At 30.7% G+C, this 18,400-nt stretch overlaps 1 protein-coding gene across 2 annotated transcripts in view; it reads left to right on the top strand.

The window, feature by feature from the left end:
• Positions 1 to 18,400, top strand: part of Ns1 (Nucleostemin 1) — a 57,808-nt gene that overhangs the window by 27,769 nt on the left and 11,639 nt on the right. For both annotated transcript variants that reach the window (XM_075376452.1, XM_075376460.1), the window contains exons 6-8: positions 3,140 to 3,227; positions 9,236 to 9,410; positions 14,316 to 14,458. In XM_075376452.1, coding sequence (XP_075232567.1) covers positions 3,140 to 3,227; positions 9,236 to 9,410; positions 14,316 to 14,458 — 406 coding nt within the window. The remainder of the gene's footprint in view (positions 1 to 3,139; positions 3,228 to 9,235; positions 9,411 to 14,315; positions 14,459 to 18,400) is intronic.

The raw sequence follows: 18,400 nt of genomic DNA, 5'->3' as shown, positions 1-18,400 counted from the left end.
GTAAAAGCCAACAGCAGAAAGTAATCATTTGTAATGTAGAAAAGTAAAAGTAATATACTGCCCTGGTAAGATTCTTTATAATCTGGCTCAATTAATTGGTATTGCAATAAAATGTTATTTGATCCATTGTACTTCGTGAAGGAGAAATAATTTGTGTGTATTTAGTAGAGCATCCTATACTCCTCCCAATGAAGCACTTATGCAGATCATGTTTTTTTTTGTACACTGCTTTTCTATAATTAAATTGACTAGGAAATTAGTGTTGTAAAGTTTGTTATGAAGAGATGAAATAATCAGTGAGTTAATACAGTAATATGTAAACATAATTCTTGTGAGTATTCATTTTTAAATTCTGTTCTTCCACAACTTCTTCAGTGTGAAATATGTTTCAGTTTCAAACTTATCACTAGCAACTGTACTTTTTTTTCAATTTAAAGATGATATCTGCAAAAAGGAATTATAATTTTGTACTTAAAATGCTTTATTGCATTTTATGTGATTTTAGAATAATTACTGATTGAAATATAGAAAAAAAATTCCTATATGTTATACTTACTTTTGAGTGTTAAACACACAAAAGCTCAGTTCAAAAAAGAGATTTATTGAAGATTTGTGGCACTGAATTATTATATATTTAAATGTGTGTTCTAAAGTATAAATGCTCAGTTTAAAAGAAATATGATGCATGTTGCTCAGTCAGCTGAAAAACTTGCTTGATACTCAGGTAAATTCTTAATTCTTAATTTCTTAATAAGAAGGAAATAAATAAACTTAATCCTTACTTTTTATTTTCTTTAGAAAGTTTTTTTGATTAGATAAAGTAAAAAGAAAATGAACATTATATCTATGTTATGTATTTTTTACTTACAAGTTGTCGCTTTAGTAGTTGAAAATTCATTTTCAAGATTCACCATTAATTATGAATATACTACATACAATAAAATCTGTTTTAAAAATTTTCAAATGGGAGACTTGGTGGCATTGTGTATGAATGAATCTGCAAGAATATTTTTTTTGAGGTTGAAGCTGATTTACGCACGGAGTGTCTGACTCCTACTTATGATCGTATCTGACCACCATCAGCAGACTACCGACTAAAACCACCACCGTTCGGAGTAATCCTGTATACCCTGGAACCACCAGGTGTAACATCAGGGTACGCAGACTCCAGACCGGTTTACTCTAGCTTCAACGAGAGTTTGAACCAACAACACACCACAACGACTTAAAATTACAACACTAAATTACTATAACACTACAATAACCATATTATATATATATATATATATATATATATATGTGTGTATATAATGCTACAACTACAGCACAAATTTTTTTTGTTAATTAGCCCTATGACTACACAGGTGTGAATTTCGCTATGGATACAAATGTTGATACAATCACAATTAAAATGCAAATAAATCCAAAAACGCAACACAATAAATGACCTGACGCAACATGATGGTAACATGCTAATGAATAACACAATGACAGTGTGAATTACAGCGTCAAATCCGCGAAATAATTCCCCAACATGCAAATTACACTACAAGAAATTACAAATACACAAACCACACTACAAGTTAAAAAATTATACTTACACTACAAAAATACACACGACATAACACTACAATATTTTTTTTTTTTTTTTAATGTAGACACGTTCATGCAAAAATAAATAAACCCAAGAAAAACAATACTATAGACAACCCAATGAAAATTACATGATGAAACTAACTACTACACGAATTACGCTATGAATTTCACTGGTTCTCATCCTCCCTCTTCCTGGACATGGAGGACATTATAAACCTGGCCATGACCACCCATGATTTCAGCTATGTCGTCCAGGGAGACGATTATAACCTACAACCCAGACAACATCTCTCTCTCTCTCTTTTTCTGTCTCTCACTCCCCCTCTGTCACTCTCTCTCTGTTTCCCTCTCCCACCATGGGTAATCGAAGATAGTGTGCTTGGCAGTGTCCACCTCCACCGAGCAGCACCCACACTCATGGGTGTCTGCCCTCCCCCTCATGTAGAGGGAAAAATTGAAACACCCACCGCTGAAGAAATGGGAAAGAAAGTAATCAAGCTCACCCCAATTTCTGCACATCCAACCCTTCATGTTGGGCAGCAGCCTCCTGGTCCAGGCCCCTTTGTTGGAAGTGTTCCACCTCTGTCATCACCTAAGAAGGTTCTCCCTAGCCACACTGTGGGTAACACCCTTCTTCCTCTCACACTGCTTCATGGCCAGTAGATCCAAGGGGAAGATTCCCGCCAAGATCATAGCCGCTTCGTATGAGACAGTTTTGTAGGAGGAAATGACCTTTAAGCCCTCCTACATAACCTTTCCAGAATCCCGCTATCTCTTGCGACTTTTAAACCTGCTTCCCAGACCTGGACTCCGTACAAGATGGTTCAGTCCATGACGGAACACCAGCAGCTTCCTCTTTGACTGCTACAGACCCTGCAAGAATTTGTTAGTAGGACAGATAAAGATTTTTTTTTATATGTTAGTATGATAAACATTTGACTTTTTTTTGTTTATTATATCTACTTTTATGATTTTAAATACCCTAAAAAATATTTCCCACAAAAATAATTAATTATTTGAGTATTTATATTATAAATTATCAAAGCCTTTTAATGTTCATTGTTTAATTTTTTAAACTTAATGAATTTACACAAAAAAAAAATTAAGAACAGTTGGGACAAATTGTTTATGTTTGGCTTGTTTGACACTTTTCTTAAAATTCCAAAAAAAGAGCTATCAGTAATTTATAAATGACAAATTATTCCATAAAATGACTGTTTTAAAGCTATATTAATGCTGTTTACACCAGAAAATGTAAAAAAATGTAGAAATTTTACGACAAAAAAATTGTTATAGTTCTAGTAACTGTTTTTAGTAAAAATAGAAATAATTTTATGTTTCAATATGTTTTGTAAATCATCATTGAAATCTTACGTACAGTATTTTTCCTTACGTAAATATTTTTATTGAAAATTTGGGCTGTGGGAAAAGTCATCATTTGTATGACATTAAAAGAACAACTACTATGTAGGAATTACTTCTAGATAAATAAGCTAGTGTAAATGGATTTAATGTAATCAGTTTAAATGTTTTAATTTTTCAGGATTGCCAAATGTTGGAAAAAGTAGTATCATAAACAGTTTAAAAAGGAGTAGAGCATGTCAAGTTGGTGGGACTCCAGGAGTTACCAGGTAAAAAATAAAAGTATGGATGGAAAAAAATTAACTTAAGTAATTTTTTACATTAATACCAATTGTCAGTTTATTGTGCGATTGTGAATTTACTTAAATTATTAGACCATGTGAAACTATTTCTATAGTGAAGGAAAGCATTAAATTTTTTTTTTTTTTTTGGACTTATTGAACTGAAAATGAACTTTGAGTTTAGTTAATTTGTGTTTTTTTTGCAAAGGTTGATTATTTTTTTTATATTCTAATTTACTGAAAATATAACACCTCTCAAATTGGTTCATTAGTTATGGCACAGGCAAATGCAAATTTAGTTAAACATGTACATAAAACATCATTAAATAGTTCAAGTTAAAAGTGAAATAATTCAAACAGTTTTTTTTTTAATTTTGAAATATTCCACTTAAAAACAGCTAATAGACCCTTTTAAGACACTTGCAAAATTTAAGACAAGCATATGAATACAATAAACAAAAATCAAATGTATTACAAATCGTAAACAAATATAAAGACAAATACTCTTATGCTTGAGTCATCCATAAAATGAATGTTGGTGATGGTTGAACATCATCTTAGAAAAAATTTATTTTTTCATCGTAAACACTTATTTATGACACATATAACCATTTATGATTCTTTTAATTTCCTCAGTGACTAAGTTATCAGTTTACTTTAAAACCCTCTTAATTAAGAAAAAGCAAACTTCAAAATTAAATATATATATATATATATATATATATATATATATATATATATAATGTATGCCTGGATTGTTTATTTATGGTATAAGAATTAAGTTGGGATTGATTTTGAATTTTTTTAAGGTTAGAGTAAAATAAATCGTAAGGAACAAACGTAAACAAGGTTTATTTATTATCTCTCAATTTAATAAATAAATATAATATAGATAAAAAATTAGAAACCCATTTTTTTAACTTCCTTCATTTAAATCAAAAAGTTTGCAAGATGTCGTTTCTCTAAAAATTTTGATTGATAACTTATATATGTTTTTCTTAACACAAACATCTAAAATTTACATAAAATGATATTCTGTTGTTTTGAACTTGTGGTAAAAGTATAATTTTGAGTTTTGTAAACAATGTTTTGTAAAAACAATAGAAGTCAAAATAAGATAAGTCCTAGCATCGTCTGAAATGACTTCGAATTGAAAGAGCTGTAACCATAACAGATATCTACCAAATGATTGTTAATGAATTGAATTTTGTCAGAGGTATAGTAAAGGAGACAAAGAATTTATGTAATGTTAATTTCAATATTATTAACTTAATGGATATAGTTCAGTAAAAAACTAATTGTTTTTTTTATTCTTTTATTTTAATAAAACCTATGTTCTGTTACATTACAAAAAATCTAAATTTTATTTGATGAATATCTTAGATTTTATCAGCTATCATTATTTCACTGAAATCAAAAAAACAATGTCAAATTTTTATAACAAAATTCACTCCTGTATGCCTTTATTTCTGATTATATTTGCATACATCGGACTAATGTTATAATTCTTGAATGTTTGAGGTTGCAGTTAATATTTTTTATTTTCCACTTTTTTATTCTTTGGGTCAATCCATTTGAAGTGACCCAAGAGTGGTTGCTTGACAAATTCAAAAAAAGTTGTAACTTATCCACTTGTTTCCTACTTATTTCAGGACTTTAAAACTATTTTTTTCTAAATTTTTTATTTAAGCAGTTTACCTGTGGCAGCCAGTTTTTTTTTCAGTGCTCACACCTATTTTTGTGATTGTAAGGGTTTACAGAAAAAATCATAACTAAAAAACTGTTGGTCCTGGAAGGATGATGCAAAAAGCAATTTATTCATATTTTCTCAAGGGTCAGTGTTTATTGGTTCAGTAGTTTTATTTACCTATCTCTCTTCTTCCTGTGAGAAAATTAACCAAAAAAAGTTGAACATGAAAAACAGTGAAATTTCACTATTGGTAATTTTTTTCAAGAGGCAGGGATGGCATAACACAGTTTAAATTATTATTTTTATATGTAGGTATATGTTAGTAGTTTTATCATAAATAATAATATAGTTACTCCTAAATTTTTATGAATGTTTGAAAACTAATTTTTTTAAAATTCAAATTTTGGCTTCAAATAACTCTAATAGGGCTGGTGATAAAAATCAATTTGCATAGCGTACAGTTTTTGTAGATGTTTATGGCCAATAAAAACGTTTCTTGTGTATTATACTAATAAAAAATTATAACCTCTTAAAAATCATGTAAAATCTGCTAAAGGGATACCATTTTGACTCACTAAAAAAATGCTCCAAGGGGGTTCTTATCTTCTTGGCACTTTAATATTTTTATATCAATTATTGTAGCTCAAGTAGATTTGTTTGAACCATTCAACTGAGTTTTCATGTTATAACAGGTGCTTGAACTCATTTCCAGTCAACAGGAAAATTCATGTTGCCACATGCTTATTTATGTGTATTGCATTATCATTTAGCTTTGCAGTTACAGACTGGTCAGTCTGACATCAGTCAGTGGCCTGTTCACATCTTTACAGTGTCTCAAATTTCATCATGTGTTTGGAAGTGTTTATTAAATAAATAAGTTTTACTTAATATTATATTTGCAAATTTTAAAATCAGTTAAATTTTTACATTATCTTCAAGTAATTTCACATAAAACAATGGAAGAACAATGTTCCATAGGAATTTATGTGAATGGAGAGTATCGTAAAACAGTGTATAATCTAGTGCCAAGAGAACTCATTAAAGTTTGTGAATTTAGTGTTGAAAACCAAAACTTATTTTTTTATGTCTTAATTCAAATGTCATTAGATTTTGTAAATATCATGAAAAAAAATTTTTGTCAAAATTCAGTCACCTGTATGGACAGTTCTGTTGTGGACCTTTGAGAACTCATAAAAAAAACAGTTAAGAAAAAACTTAAAGACAAATAGAATTAGAGCAAGCTCGTAAAGAATCCATTTTTCCAAATTTAAATTTAATTCCTGGAAAGTCTCTGTGTATTAACTGTTTCAAAAGTATTTTTTCTCAGCAAACAAAAAACTATATAAATGCAAAGACCAAGAGCCAATACATTGCCCAACATTACAGTCTTGAACGATTGGATGCTGCTTGTAGCATTTTGGGTTTATCACTTTCATCAAAATTGAAAAAATTAAGCACAGATCAAAGCCGGTCATCAGCATTAAAATTAAAAATAAATAAGGTATCTGAAAAATTAAAAAACAATCTCGAACTGTGTTTTGACTCAAAAGTTTCTGAAAATGAAAATTCAGCTCAATCTTCTTCACATGAATATGATGATCTTATTTTAAAACTAAAATAAATATTTTTTCTTGCTTCTAAAGAAGATAAGGTTTAAATTATCAGTTTACTTCCCCAATTGTGGACCAGATCTAAAATAATGTCAGTCTTCGATGTGTTTGGCCGTTCGGTTAGACTTACTAGAGAATTAGTTAATGAGCAAGGCATTCTATCAGAGTTAGCTAGAAGACATAAAACAGGAATTAGTAATGATATAATTAAAAAAGTTATGTTATTTTATGAAGATGATAATAATAGGAGGCTATGTCCTAGTAAAAAGGGTTGTGTTATCACGTTTGTTGATGGTGTCAAAGTACATAAGCAAAAGCGCCTTGTTCTGATAAACTTAAATGAATTGTATGTTTCCTGTAAAAGTGAAAGCCCTGAGAAAAAAATTGGAAGATCAAAGTTCTGGGAACTCCATCCAAAATGGGGTATCTTGACTGGTGCTTCCAGGATTCATATACTTTTTGTCTGCCCCCACCACCAGAACATCAAACTCATGATTGATGGTCCTAGACATAATGTTAATTATAAGGACTTAGTAGACATATTTAATTGTTACAATGAACTACAGCTGTATGATAATTGTGTGCACCAGGTAAGTGTAGGTAAGCAGGTAGTGTTTGACGCTCAACTTTTCAGAAGAGTATGATGTGTTACCAGATAGAATAATGTACAAACAGTTTGATAAGGCAGAGATGATTACTGTTCTTCGGACCAAAGAGTTTTCAGATCATTAGTGGAAATATTGGAAAAGCTGAAACTCACTATTTTTTGTCACAATCTGAAGCTCGGTTTTTCAAGAAGAAAAAAATCAGAATTAGATTTAGTAGAATGTTAGGTATTGGCAGACTTTACAGAAAACTTTTAATTTCTTGATCCAGATAAGACGTAAAGCTTCCATTCGGTCAACAGCCAAGTCACAGTTCACTCTTTGTGTTCTATTTCATGGAAAATTATGTATTACGACACAGAAGTGTCTGAAGGCATTGTAAGATATTACTTTACTTCAAACTCCAAGAACTATGAAGACCATTCTGTGTCAAGTATTGTACCACTTTCACTTAAGGAAAGAGACTATTGCTTGTGTGCATGATGATTAGTGGTGGATAGGAGAAGTGGTAGATATTAGCTTTGAAAATGATGTGCAGGTTCTTTTTGTTTCTACCCAGCTGGCGCACATAAATCATTTCAAAAGTCTCAAGAAGATAAAGTGTGGGTACCGATCCGCAAAGTCCTGAGAAAGTTGACATATTTTGTACTAACTACAGTGACCTGTCGTTCTTACACAATTTCAAGATAATTATCAGAAGAGATATCACAGCTGTTTGTTAATGACACTGAATAATAAACTTTCATTGCTGCAAAAACAGGCCATTTCATTGAAGAATAATTAAAATTTTGCTACAATTTTTTTTTTCTTCAATAGTGTTGACAAAAATAAATTAATTTAAAAATAAAAGTAAATTCTTGAAAAAACAAGTAGGCTACCTATTAAAATCTCAGTTTGGATAAGTTTTACAAGGATTTTTGAATCAAAATTTTATGAGGTATTGGTTAAGTTAACATTAAATTACAACCTATCATTAATAATTTTTAAAATATTGAAAAGGTCAATTTAATAACATACGGGTTAAATATAAAAAATGTAAAGTGCAAAGAAGGCAAGAAACCCCCTTGGAGCACTTATTTAGTGAATCAAAGTGGTATCACTTTTAACAGGTTTTCATGATTTTTGAGAGGTTATAACTCTTTTATTAGTACAATGCACAAGAAATGTTTTTATTTTCCATAAACATCTACAAAAACAGTACAAGTTGTGCAAATTTGAGGTATCGCCAGCCCTATCAGAGTTATTAAAGCCAAAAATATGAATTTTTTTTTTTTTAAATTAGTTTTCAAACATTTATAAAAATTTAGGGGTAAGTATATTACCATTAATATTATTTATGGTACAACTACTAACATGTGCCTACATAAAAAAAAAATAATTTAAACTGTGTATGCCATCCCTGCCTTTTGAAAAAAATTACCAATAGTGAAATTTCACTGTTTTTCATGTTCAACTTTATTGCCTAATTTTCTCATAGAAAGAAGAGAGATCGGTAAGTAAACTATATATAAATATGCCAATCTTTTACCTTGAAAAAATATGAATAAATTGCTTTTTGTATTATCCTTCCAGGACCAATAGTTTTTTAGTTATGATTTTTTTCGTAAACCCTTACAATCATAAAAATAGGTGTGCATACCGTAACAAAAATGGCTGCCACAGATAAAGTGCTTAAATAAAAAATTAAAAAAAAATAGTTTTTAGGTCCTGAAACATGTAGGAAACAAATTGGTAAGTTTCTTTTTTTTTTGAATTTGTCAAGTAACCAGCTTATGTTTTTTTGGGACACTTCAAATAGATTGACCCTTTTTTAACTTATAAAAGGTAAAAGAGTTTATCTCAATGTTTGCTCCTAAGTTTTTTAGAAGTGTTATATAAAGTATCGAATATGATCTTATTCACTTCTTGTACATATCTTTTTACAACTTTTAGCATGCCATACATTTAGTGTGACAAGTTACTAAATCTAATGTATTAATTACTATGATACATAGCTTTTATTTTTTTTTTTTTTTATCAGATTTGTTTATAAACTGTTTAATCTATGTTCACTGAATTCAATTGTATTCCACTTATTTAAATATGTTTCAGATGTATGCAGGAAGTACAATTAGATAAAAAAATCAAATTATTGGATAGTCCAGGTGTGGTTTTAGCTAGTGGTGGTGATACAAATGATGTTTTAAAGAATGCTACAAAGGTAGAACAACTTAATGATCCAATATCTGCTGCTACAACAATATTAATGAGAGCTACAAAACAGCAGGTAGGTAATAATTTTTTTATTTTTAGCAGTTTTTTATTATTTTTCTTCAATTCCTCAATTGCACTTTTTAATATATATATTGAATTTAATTAGCTTACGGAATGAAAATGTCATGCACTGCCATGACATGAAATTTATCTATTAAACTCCTTACAGCCCTCTTCTGTGAGAATGTTGTAGTGAGACATATATTTTGAAAAAAAAAAATTGTGAAATTTACACCCTTAATATGTTTATCCATTTTAAATAAAAATAAATTTAAGATAAAAATGTTACGAGGAACCAAATAAAATCAGCATTTTTATATATTATTTTTCCATTTAGTCACCATCAATTTAATACATTTTTTAATATGTGATTTTAACCACTCGTACTGTTTATCAGTTTTTATTTTAGAGCTTTGTGCCACACCACCTTTCTTGAAAAGTCAAAAATTCGCATTCTTTTGTTAATAGACTATTTCATATATTTTCTTTAAGTTTCTTCATACATTTTTACAACACGTGTCAACACTTATTCCTTGATGTAGAATAATTAAGCAAGAACTCTTGAATCTCAGTAAACAGTTGCTATAATTAGTGACAAAATCTTTTTGCTTCTTAGAATTTTTGGCATGCCGTGATTGTTAAAATTGCAACTTTGTCTCGATGTTTAAATATATTCAGGTCTTTCCTCTACTAAAAATGTGTGTAAAATATTAATTTCATTCATTTTAACAGTGCTATTAAGTTTTTGCTCGTGTACATTAGTTAACATTTTTCTCCCATCTGACAGTTTTCTGTAATTCAGCTTTTCATTCAGTATCCTAAATTTTTAATCATGAAATAATATTTAAAAATTTTGAACATAAGAAAGAAATTGTTGGTGTTTTTGTGAGTTCTTTTACAAAGGTTGTTCAGAAGGTTTTCGGCTTGTCAAAGAAAACAGTTTCATACATTTAGACTAACAACTACCCACTGTTTTAATTCTATCAGAATAATGTGATTTTTTCAACTCTGCAAAATAAGCAGTTGTCTCAGCTTTGATCTCATCACTTAAAGTGAATCTTCATCCAGAGAGTTATTTCTTCAGGTTTTTAAAAAATAAGTAATTATTGGAAGTCAAATCCAGTAAATCAGGCTCATGTGAAAGCTCTTTGAAGGTGCAACAACTCAAGATGCATTTACACATATAAGTGCATTATCGTGGTAAAAGCCATTTTCTCTTTGGTCAGATGTGGAAATTTAGCTTGAATAACACTTTACAATTGTTCCAGTAATGAAATGTAATATTCCTCAGTGATGGTCCTATCTTTTTCTTGGTATTCAATGAGTACCACACCACAAAAATTATAAAAAACCATAGCCATGACTTTTCTTCTTTTATGCTTTGTTTGGCATGTTCCGCATAATGATCAATCCATGTTTCATTTACTGTTGTAAATCTCAAAGAAATTCTATGGATGTGGTTAAATAAGTCTTAACATCCTTGAGAAATGTTTAGTCAAATGCATTTTTGGTTGATTGTTAACAAATACAGCAAACATAGAGCAGAATTCTTTCCTACACAAGACATTATATAAAATGTAGTGTACATGGCCTATCAAGATGTTTGCAATGTCAGGAAGCTCACACACCTTCATTTGGCAATCATTTAATACAGCATTATGAATTTTTGTGATGATTTCTTCAGTCATAGTAGTTTTTTGACATCCCAAGAGAATGTGTACGACAAAATTTATATCAGCACCCTCTTTTTTATTGTCGAAAACAAAAAGGAAAAAGTATAAAGTAATTAAAGTGTAATCTAATTCTTTTTTTTATGTCAATTTCAGTTAAACGTTTTAAAATAAAATGCTAGTGTAGTGTATGTAAAATTTAAAAGTAGGTCCTCCCTACAACCTGCCTGTACTTGCCTCCTCTGCCCCACTCTTATAACCTGCCATGCAGAACACACGCTACTGGGTGCCAGAAAAGTAAGACCTCCAATTGATACAGACTTGTATTTATTATTATGTTTGTTTTTGTTTATTCTACCATAGTCATTTATTTTTGATATTTATTTATTTAAATCTGTTGTTTAATTATTAATTATTTATTTTACTGTATGTTTTACGTTTATAAAATATAGTACAAATTAATGTCTTAAATTAATTTTTGTTTATTATAGTACAAACTTAATATCTTTGTAGTATTCATATTTTTTTTATAAATTTAATAGTGATTATAATTATATTACTTTTACTCACATTTCTATTATTTATAGGTTATTATTATTATTTTAAATTGCTGATGATGTATCTCAGAATTTATTGAGACACATATTGTATGATATTGTTTTTATAGAACATATTGAATCTTCGACACGAATTTATCTACAGCAGATATCTAAAATTTCATACAAGTTACACATTTTATATTGCAAAAATTGTTTTTTATTGAATTTACTCTTTATTACTATATTGTTATAAAAACAAAATATGTAATTGAGTTATTGTTTGTAAGTTGTGTGTGAAAATAAAAAATAAAATATAAAAAAGAAAAAATATCATAGTCATTTGGTCATACTTGCTCCATATCGGACTGAGAAATTTCCAAAAGACCCTAGGAGTGAAAGAAACAACACAGAAATGGGAGTGTGGTATGTTATTTTGTATACAGGATGTATCACATAGTTCTCCTAGGAATTTCATAACCTATTCTACTTGTGAAAATAATAGAAAAAGTTCAAATAAACATATGTCCTAAAATGCTTTGTTTGCAAAATAAGCCAGTGAAAGACTTCACTCTGATTTCAGTTAGCCTGGTGAAATGAGGTCATAATGAAATTTTTAGGATGTTGATTAAGGGGCAGAATTAATGATAACTTATGGTTTTTGACCTGAAAATTTGAATAAAGTAGGTCTCAGAACCCTATCTGCAGTAGTTTTTAAGAAATCCAAGGTGAAAACCAATAAATTAAGGTAAAAAACCTTTTTTCTTTAGTTTGATGTAAAAATAATTTTGTTAAATAGGTAATAAACATACAAAATTCTTAAACTAAGCTTGTAGAGAATTTAATTGTAAACTGAGTGGTTTAAGATAAGATGAATAAAACAAAGAAAAGTTAAAGAATCTGAATTTTATTTAGAAACAGTACATTACTACTGTTGTCAGAAAAGAACTTATTTAGTGTAAATAAAAATCAAATTATTTTTTGATGATGTGAAAAATTTACTGTTAAAAATTGTTGTAGGGAAATTACACACACAATTATTGTAAAATAAAGATTACTTAGATATATATTTTTTTTTTAGCGACTAATAAATTACTTGAAAAATTATTATTTCAAAGTTGGCAAGGAAATAAGAGCTGCATAATACTGTTTTAATGTTTAAATCATTGTGTAAGGTACATTAAAAGTTTATCAGGTTCTGTGAACTGTACTGTCATTAGCGAAGGTTTTCTGTGAATTTTAGTTCGAAAGTGATTGGTATGCCATTGAACTAATACCATACTTATTCACAACAGAGGAATATGCTGATATGGTCAATTTTGGGTGTGTATAATGGTAATGCTACAGCTGCTGCCATAGAATATGAAAAATGTTTTCTGAATCACAGGATTCTAGATCCCACACCAATTTTCACTACTTTTTTGTAATCTTCAGGAAACAGGTTCACTATCTAGTATTTATACCAGCTACAAAAAATCTGCCCAATACAATGCTGTTGTTGATGAAATTATTATTGATGCAGTTCTAAGCGAATCAAAGTTTTGCATATAATACTTTGGAGGACAATAAACAAAAAAAGTTTTATTCTCATCATAAATCACTTGTTCAACATCTAGACCCAGGAGATAGTTCTTCGCTTGGAGTTCTGCAACTGCAACTGGTGTAACATACTTGTAGAGTTATCAATTTATGTTATGGAATACAAATTGATAACTCTACAAGTTTTTACTGACTGACTGTGAAGCCTTCTTCACAGTCAGCTGTCGGACTGTTGATATTACCAGGCCACTTAAATTTTGAGGTCTACTTACACTTTCTTCAAGAAGATCTGCTGCTATATTAAACAAAAATGCATTCTCATGAGGAATTAATTATAAGCATTAAGGATAGCTGAGTAACTTAAGGACGGCCCTGAAGAACTAAAAAGAGCAACAAGTGTTTCAAGAAATGTATTGAAAATGGCAGGCGGCACATTTTTAACATCTATTTTAAACTGGTACATGTAATGCACTTTGGTCTTGTATGTTGTTTCTAAATAAAATTCAAATTTTTCTAACCTTCCTGTGTTTTATCCAACTTATCTTGCACAGTTTTCTTCAGAATTGAACTCTACAAGTTTTATGTGTTTATTACCCATTTAACAAAGTTATTGTACGTCAAACATAAAAACAGAATTTATTACCCCAGTTTATTGGTTTTCACCCCAGATTTCTTAAAACTTACTGCAGATATGACGTTAGGACCTTTTTATTTTTTTTTTTCAGGTCAAAAACCATAAGAAATCAATAAATTTCAGTCTCACCTTATTTTACCAGAGTAGCTGAAATCTGAATGAAATTTTTCACTAGCTGTAACTTGAAAACGAAGCATTTTAGGACATTTGTTTATATGAACTTTTTCCATTATTTTGATGAGTAGAATAGTTATGAAAGTCCCGGAGAAGTTCATGGTACATTCTGTATGTGGCAAATGTGAAGAAAAATTATATTAATAATTAATATTGCTCTTGTGATCTCTTGTTAAAAGAGTAATGCCTTATTTTTTACATTATAACTATAAAGTTGTATCCACCTCTATTGTAAGTTAAAAAGATTTGAAGATATTTTATTTCATTTTATTTTTAGATTGTTAAATTTATGATTATCAGATTCTTTTGTGTTCATGAAAAAAAAAAAGCAAAACATTATTCTGTTGTTTTGATGTTTAATTCAGATGATGGAATTGTATGATATTGGGGAATATGATTCTCCAACAGATTTCTTTGCAATAAAGGCTAAGCGTCAAGGCCGTTTTAAAAGAGGTGGACTGCTGGATATAGAAAGTTCTGCTCGTTCTATGATTGAGGATTGGAACCAGTATGTATATTCTTCTATGCTATTTATTGATTTCTCATAATTGATGAAAATTTTTATAATCTGAATATTTGTATTTTACTATTGCACAGCAGCAGAAAATGGATGAACATTATTGTGAAAAAATACAACACTCTTTATCAGTTACTATGTCATCAGTTTTTAAAGTACTGTGCAACTTAATAAAAAGGGCCAAATTAATTCTTCTTATCATTATTTCTCTTTGTTTTTAACATCTAGTTTTGTAGTTTCTTGTAGTTTAATCTTTCCATAAAAGTTACATTAAGTACAATTCAACAGTCCTTGTCGCTTCTGGATAAGCTTCACAGTATTAAGTCTTTAAATGATTTTTCTTGAATTTTTTAATTAGAGATAACAGGTGACCTTTTTATTCCTTTCATTATGAATATCATCTCTTTTCCATTTTAAATTTAAGGCGCCATTTTGCCATAATCTGCCTATTCATAATATTTACACCATATAACTGTAATTGGTCAATGATTAACTTAACCAATAGTTCCTCTTCAGTTGTTTCTTGGAGCTGGTCGAACTTTGAATTGAATTGGTCATTTTAAGCCAAAATTGCTGCAATAGAGCCTTAGTAAACTGTGCATGTTATACAAACACAGCAGCAGTATGAAAATGTGATCTAGTAAATTTTTACTGGAATCTAGCTTTTTCTCCTGAATACCTCCTTTTAGTATCCTAAGTAACATATAAAACTATCATCCATTTTTTTTTTTTTTGTCTTCAGTCATTTGACTGGTTTGATGCAGCTCTCCAAGATTCCCTATCTAGTGCTAGTCGTTTCATTTCAGTATACCCTCTACATCCTACATCCCTAACAATTTGTTTTACATATTCCAAACGTGGCCTGCCTACACAATTTTTCCCTTCTACCTGTCCTTCCAAAATTAAAGCGACTATTCCAGGATGCCTTAGTATGTGGCCTATAAGTCTGTCTCTTCTTTTAACTATATTTTTCCAAATGCTTCTTTCTTCATCTATTTGCCGCAATACCTCCTCATTTGTCACTTTATCCACCCATCTGATTTTTAACATTCTCCTATAGCACCACATTTCAAAAGCTTCTAACCTTTTCTTCTCAGATACTCCGATTGTCCAAGTTTCACTTCCATATAAAGCGACACTCCAAACATACACTTTCAAAAATCTTTTCCTGACATTTAAATTAATTTTTGATGTAAACAACTTATATTTCTTACTGAAGGCTCGTTTAGCTTGTGCTATTCGGCATTTTATATCGCTCCTGCTTCGTCCATCTTTAGTAATTCTACTTCCCAAATAACAAAATTCTTCTACCTCCATAATCTTTTCTCCTCCTATTTTCACATTCAGTGGTCCATCTTTGTTATTTCTACTACATTTCATTACTTTTGTTTTGTTCTTGTTTATTTTCATGCGATAGTTCTTGCGTAGGACTTCATCTATGCCGTTCATTGTTTCTTCTAAATCCTTTTTATTCTCGGCTAGAATTACTATATCATCAGCAAATCGTAGCATCTTTATCTTTTCACCTTGTACTGTTACTCCGAATCTAAATTGTTCTTTAACATCATTAACTGCTAGTTCCATGTAAAGATTAAAAAGTAACGGAGATAGAGAACATCCTTGTCGGACTCCCTTTCTTATTATGGCTTCTTTCTTATGTTCTTCAATTGCTACTGTTGCTGTTTGGTTCCTGTACATGTTAGCAATTGTTCTTCTATCTCTGTATTTGAACCCTAATTTTTTTAAAATGCTGAACATTTTATTCCAGTCTACGTTATCGAATGCCTTTTCTAGGTCTATAAACGCCATGTATGTTGCTTTGTTTTTCTTTAATCTTCCTTCTACTATTAATCTGAGGCCTAAAATTGCTTCCCTTGTCCCTATACTTTTCCTGAAACCAAATTGGTCTTCTCCTAACACTTCCTCCACTCTCCTCTCAATTCTTCTGTATAGAATTCTAGTTAAGATTTTTGATGCATGACTAGTTAAACTAATTGTTCTGTATTCTTCACATTTATCTGCCCCTGATTTCTTTGGTATCATTACTATAACACTTTTTTTGAAGTCTGACGGAAATTCCCCTTTTTCATAAATATTACACACCAGTTTGTATAATCTATCAATCGCCTCCTCCCCTGCACTGCACAGTAATTCTACAGGTATTCCGTCTATTCCAGGAGCCTTTCTGCCATTTAAATCTTTTAATGCTCTCTTAAATTCAGATCTCAGTATTGTTTCTCCCATTTCATCCTCCTCAACTTCCTCTTCTTCCTCTATAAAACCATTTTCTAATTCATTTCCTCCGTATAACTCTTCAATATATTCCACCCATCTATCGACTTTACCTTTCGTATTATATATAGGTGTACCATCTTTGTTTAACACATTATTAGATTTTAATTTATGTTCCCCAAAATTTTCCTTAACTTTCCTGTATGCTCCGTCTATTTTACCAATGTTCATTTCTCTTTCCACTTCTGAACACTTTTCTTTAATCCACTCTTCTTTCGCCAGTTTGCACTTCCTGTTTATAGCATTTCTTAATTGCCGATAGTTCCTTTTACTTTCTTCATCACTAGCATTCTTATATTTTCTACGTTCATCCATCAGCTGCAATATATCGTCTGAAACCCAAGGTTTTCTACCAGTTCTCTTTATTCCGCCTAAGTTTGCTTCTGCTGATTTAAGAATTTCCTTTTTAACATTCTCCCATTCTTCTTCTACATTTTCTATCTTATCTTTTTTACTCAGACCTCTTGCGATGTCCTCCTCAAAAATCTTCTTTACCTCCTCTTCCTCAAGCTTCTCTAAATTCCACCGATTCATCTGACACCTTTTCTTCAGGTTTTTAAACCCCAATCTACATTTCATTATCACCAAATTATGGTCGCTATCAATGTCTGCTCCAGGGTACGTTTTGCAGTCCACGAGTTGATTTCTAAATCTTTGCTTAACCATGATATAATCTATCTGATACCTTGCAGTATCGCCTGGCTTTTTCCAAGTGTATATTCTTCTATTATGATTTTTAAATTGGGTGTTGGCAATTACTAAATTATACTTCGTGCAAAACTCTATAAGTCGGTCCCCTCTTTCATTCCTTTTGCCCAGCCCGTATTCACCCACTATATTTCCTTCCTTGCCTTTTCCAATGCTTGCATTCCAATCTCCAACTATTATTAAATTTTCATCTCCTTTTACGTGTTTAATTGCTTCATCAATCTCTTCGTATACACATTCTACATCATCATCATCATGGGCCCTTGTAGGCATATAGACGTTAACAATCGTTGTCGGTTTAGGTTTTGAATTTATCCTTATTACAATGACTCTATCGCTATGCGTCTTGAAATACTCCACTCTCCTCCCTATTTTCTTGTTCATCACGAAACCTACTCCTGCCTGCCCATTATTTGACGCTGAGTTAATTACTCTAAAGTCACCCGACCAAAAGTCGCCTTCCTCTTCCCACCGAACCTCACTAATTCCTACTATATCCACGTTTACCCTATCCATTTCCCTTTTTAAATTCTCTAGCCTACCAACCTTTTTTAAGCTTCTAACATTCCACGCTCCGACTCGTAGAATGTTATTTTTTACTTTTCTGGTGACCCCTTCCTTAGTAGTCCCCACCAGGAGATCCGAACGGGGGACTATTTTACCAAGGAAGGCGCCTCCATTATTGCTTTTGAAAATGCAGAGCCACATTTTCTTGGAAAAAAAAACAGCTGTAGTTTTCCATTGCTTTCAGCTGCGCAGTACTCAGAGGACTGAGTGATGTTGATATGGCTGTTTAAGTCATTGTGACTTACGCCCCTAACAACTACTGAAAGAGCTGCTGCCCTCTTTCAGGAATCATTCCTTAGTCTGGCTCTCAACAGATACCTCTCCGATATGGTTGCACCTTCGGTCCAGCTACTCTGTATCCCTGAG

Source organism: Lycorma delicatula, chromosome 1, assembly GCF_047948215.1.
Source record: "Lycorma delicatula isolate Av1 chromosome 1, ASM4794821v1, whole genome shotgun sequence".
NCBI classification, from domain to species: domain Eukaryota; kingdom Metazoa; phylum Arthropoda; class Insecta; order Hemiptera; family Fulgoridae; genus Lycorma; species Lycorma delicatula.
The sequence above is the reverse complement of the archived record's forward strand: the minus strand, read 5'-3'. Positions and strand labels throughout refer to the sequence as shown.